General features: G+C 34.7%; 1 protein-coding gene across 1 annotated transcript in view; it reads right to left on the reverse strand.

The window, feature by feature from the left end:
* The window catches only part of LOC110021756 (DUF724 domain-containing protein 3-like), a 9,930-nt gene extending 8,648 nt beyond the window's left edge, over positions 1–1,282 (reverse strand). Inside the window, exon 1 of the mRNA XM_020720374.1 lies at positions 702–1,282. Within this exon, the coding sequence (XP_020576033.1) occupies positions 702–1,124 (423 nt within the window). The 5' untranslated portion in view covers positions 1,125–1,282. The remainder of the gene's footprint in view (positions 1–701) is intronic.
* Positions 1,283–3,068: the final 1,786 nt, after the last annotated feature.

Raw genomic sequence — 3,068 nt, forward strand, 5'->3', positions numbered from 1 at the left:
ATATATTATATATATATCATTGATTCTCCTTACGGTCTTCGTAGAGGATTAAAGCATCGGTTGATGATGCCCAAGACGAACCCAAGAGCTTCTTCTTCAGAGGTGTGGGTAAGTTCCTTTATCTCCAATGGAATTAACCGGGGATGTCACGGATCATTGACGGAGTAATAATTTTGATGTGCTAAATAAATAAGTTCTATATAAATTTAAAGATTTGGATATTAGATTGGTAACTACATGAGTATTAAGTGGTCCGTTTGTAAATATCTTTAAGATTAAAAAGAGGGTGAAGAATAAATGTCATTGCATGAACTCAAAATCACAGTGCACAAAAATTGGATTATACTCAACCAAGGTAAACTGTCAATTCAATAGAGTGCAAGAAAAACACCACGAAAATAAAAATTAACTTAAATGGCATTGACAATTCATCTCCGGTGAGGATAATTTAGATGATGAACCCTGAATAAAGTGAAAGGAGCTTAAACTAAATGCATTCATACAAAGTGGTACGACAGCATAAATTAAAAACGCCACACATCGAAGTGGTAAAGAATTAATTTTACAACAAAAATGAAAATGTGCCTCCCTACAGTATACTCCCAAGCACAGATGCATCTTGTATTATTAGGAAGACAAGGCAACAAAAGGAATATTCATAAAACCCCAAAGAAAATCTTAAAAGTCACAAATCCAGATACCTGAGAGTGGGGATTGACCCATTCCCCATTAACCCAATCTAAATGAGGCCTTAGCTCCGACGGCAGGAACTCCATAGCGTCGCCGGTGATAGGGAAGCTGATGCTATACTTCGGCCTCCTGACGCTCCCCAACAAACAAGATACAACGCCTTCCCACCATCCATCGTTGCAAAAAGCATCGACGTGCTGATGCACGGTGAATGCCCCATCGCGCGCCCAAACAGGCCGGGGGCGAACCTGGGCAGCATCGACGGTCTCCCTGAGATGCTTGGAGGTGTCAGCTTCCTCAACGATGGAGTCGTAGACCACGGTGTAGCGGTTGAGCCTTGGCAATGAGCGGACGACCTTGGCCTCGTACAACGCGCCATGGAAACCCTCATCTTTGGAGCACACCTCCACTAAATCACCGGTTTTGAAGTCCATCGCCGAAAAGCAATGGTTGTTGGTTGATGGGTTCAATCTCCTCTGGGTCCGCCGGAAATCAGGGTTTAGGGTTTGGGATCACCGATTGGGCGGGAAGTGTAGGGAGTTTCCCGGAGTACGATTAGCAGTTAGCTCGAAATGGGAAGTGGAAGTGAGGACTCCTGATAACCCGAATAATTTTGAAGTAATCTTAAAATATGCACTTCACTTTATTAAACCGAAACATCTTCGATTATTTCGGATTTATTTTTGAGTTATTTCAATATTATTAAAAAGAAACTTATATATTTCACTTCAATAACCCACAAATAATCCTGAAATAATCTCATGATATTATTTCAAGATTATTAAAGTGAAACCGCGGAGGTTATTTTGGGGTTATTGAAGTAAAATATAAAGGCTCCCCTTTAATAATCACGAAATAACCCCGAAATAACTAAAAAATAACCTCTGCGACTTCACTTCAATAACCCCGAAATAACCTCCACGGTGCAGCACACGCGACGACATATTATTGGAGTCCGCACGTAGAGCCACGTCAAGAGTCCGGACATAAAATTTTTCATATAGGGGTGTGTGTCACTTCCAATCCGAATGTCTATTTTTTTACTTAAACAAAAAAATTATTTTAAATATTATTTTATTTTTTGGGGTTTTAAACTAAAGAGTTCTCTAAACACACTGTTCTATTTCCTTATTTGTATTTTTTTATTTTAATTATTTTGCACAATGAAAAAGGAATTCATGAAAAATAAATCTATCTATTTTTTTTTTTTTTTACGTCTTATTAATACAAATTGAAATTGCTGGATGTCATAAATCTAATTTTAGATCTTAAAATAAATAAATCTCACTGAATTATATAAAATTCCTGATTTGAGGCTAAGCAACATTATTTTTCCTAAAACAAGATAAGAAAGGTGAAGATAAAGTGATGTTTAATTTCTCAATGTACAAACTAAATTTTGGTTGTCCACCCAAGATATATGGGTGAATTATGTATAAATCTTACTAATATTGAGAAAAAAAAAAGTGAGAAAAGATTAAAAGGTAGAGAAAAATATAAGTAAATACATAGCTATAGAAAATACAACTATAAAGACTTATCTTCAATAATAAGGAGAAAGAGTCAAAAGGGTGAGATAGACGAAATAAATAGAGAAAGAGAACGTTTAGAAGAAGAGAGAGTTCAAAGAATACAAATCACTGAAAGATTACAAAATTTTCCTTTAACTTTCTTTAATATTTTCTATTTAAATGAGAATTGAAGATCTAGAGCACTAAAATAAAATTTTTATATTAAGTATTATTGCGCGTAAAAAAAATTTATGATGATAGAGTGATGATTTAATACTTTAGTGTTACACGAAGATCCAACCCACACATGCATAAAAGAAAATTTGCAATAGAAGACACCACTATTTTTACGTGAAAAAACTCAAGAAGGAAAAAAAAAATTACATGGCCTAGTCCAGTTAAAATACTTTATTGTGTAATTGTAACTATATAGGTTCACTCTTCTAATTAATTAGAGAAAAGAGAATTATAAAACTGATAATCATATATGTGTAATAGCAATGTAGCTATAATAGTCATAATTGAGCTACAACAAATGTAGTTCTTGACTATAATAATAATAATAATTGGTCACAAAAGCTTAGACGATAGTTGTAATAGTAGTAATTAGCTATAGAAGTCGTAGTTGGAAGTTGTAATAAAAACAATTGGACGCAAATGGTGTAGTTGATTGTTGCATAAATGTTGTAGTCAGTGGTTGCAATAGCAAGAGTTGGCTATAGAGGTCGTAGTTAAAAGCTATGTAGTAGCAATCGATCATAAAGATCATATTTTGTTGCTACAAAAGCAATGGTTGGCCATGAAGTTTATAATCAATGGTCATAATAACAATCGTTAGCTATAGAGGGCGAGTTGGAAACTGTATCA

This window comes from Phalaenopsis equestris, unplaced genomic scaffold, assembly GCF_001263595.1.
Source record: "Phalaenopsis equestris unplaced genomic scaffold, ASM126359v1 Scaffold000141, whole genome shotgun sequence".
NCBI classification, from domain to species: domain Eukaryota; kingdom Viridiplantae; phylum Streptophyta; class Magnoliopsida; order Asparagales; family Orchidaceae; genus Phalaenopsis; species Phalaenopsis equestris.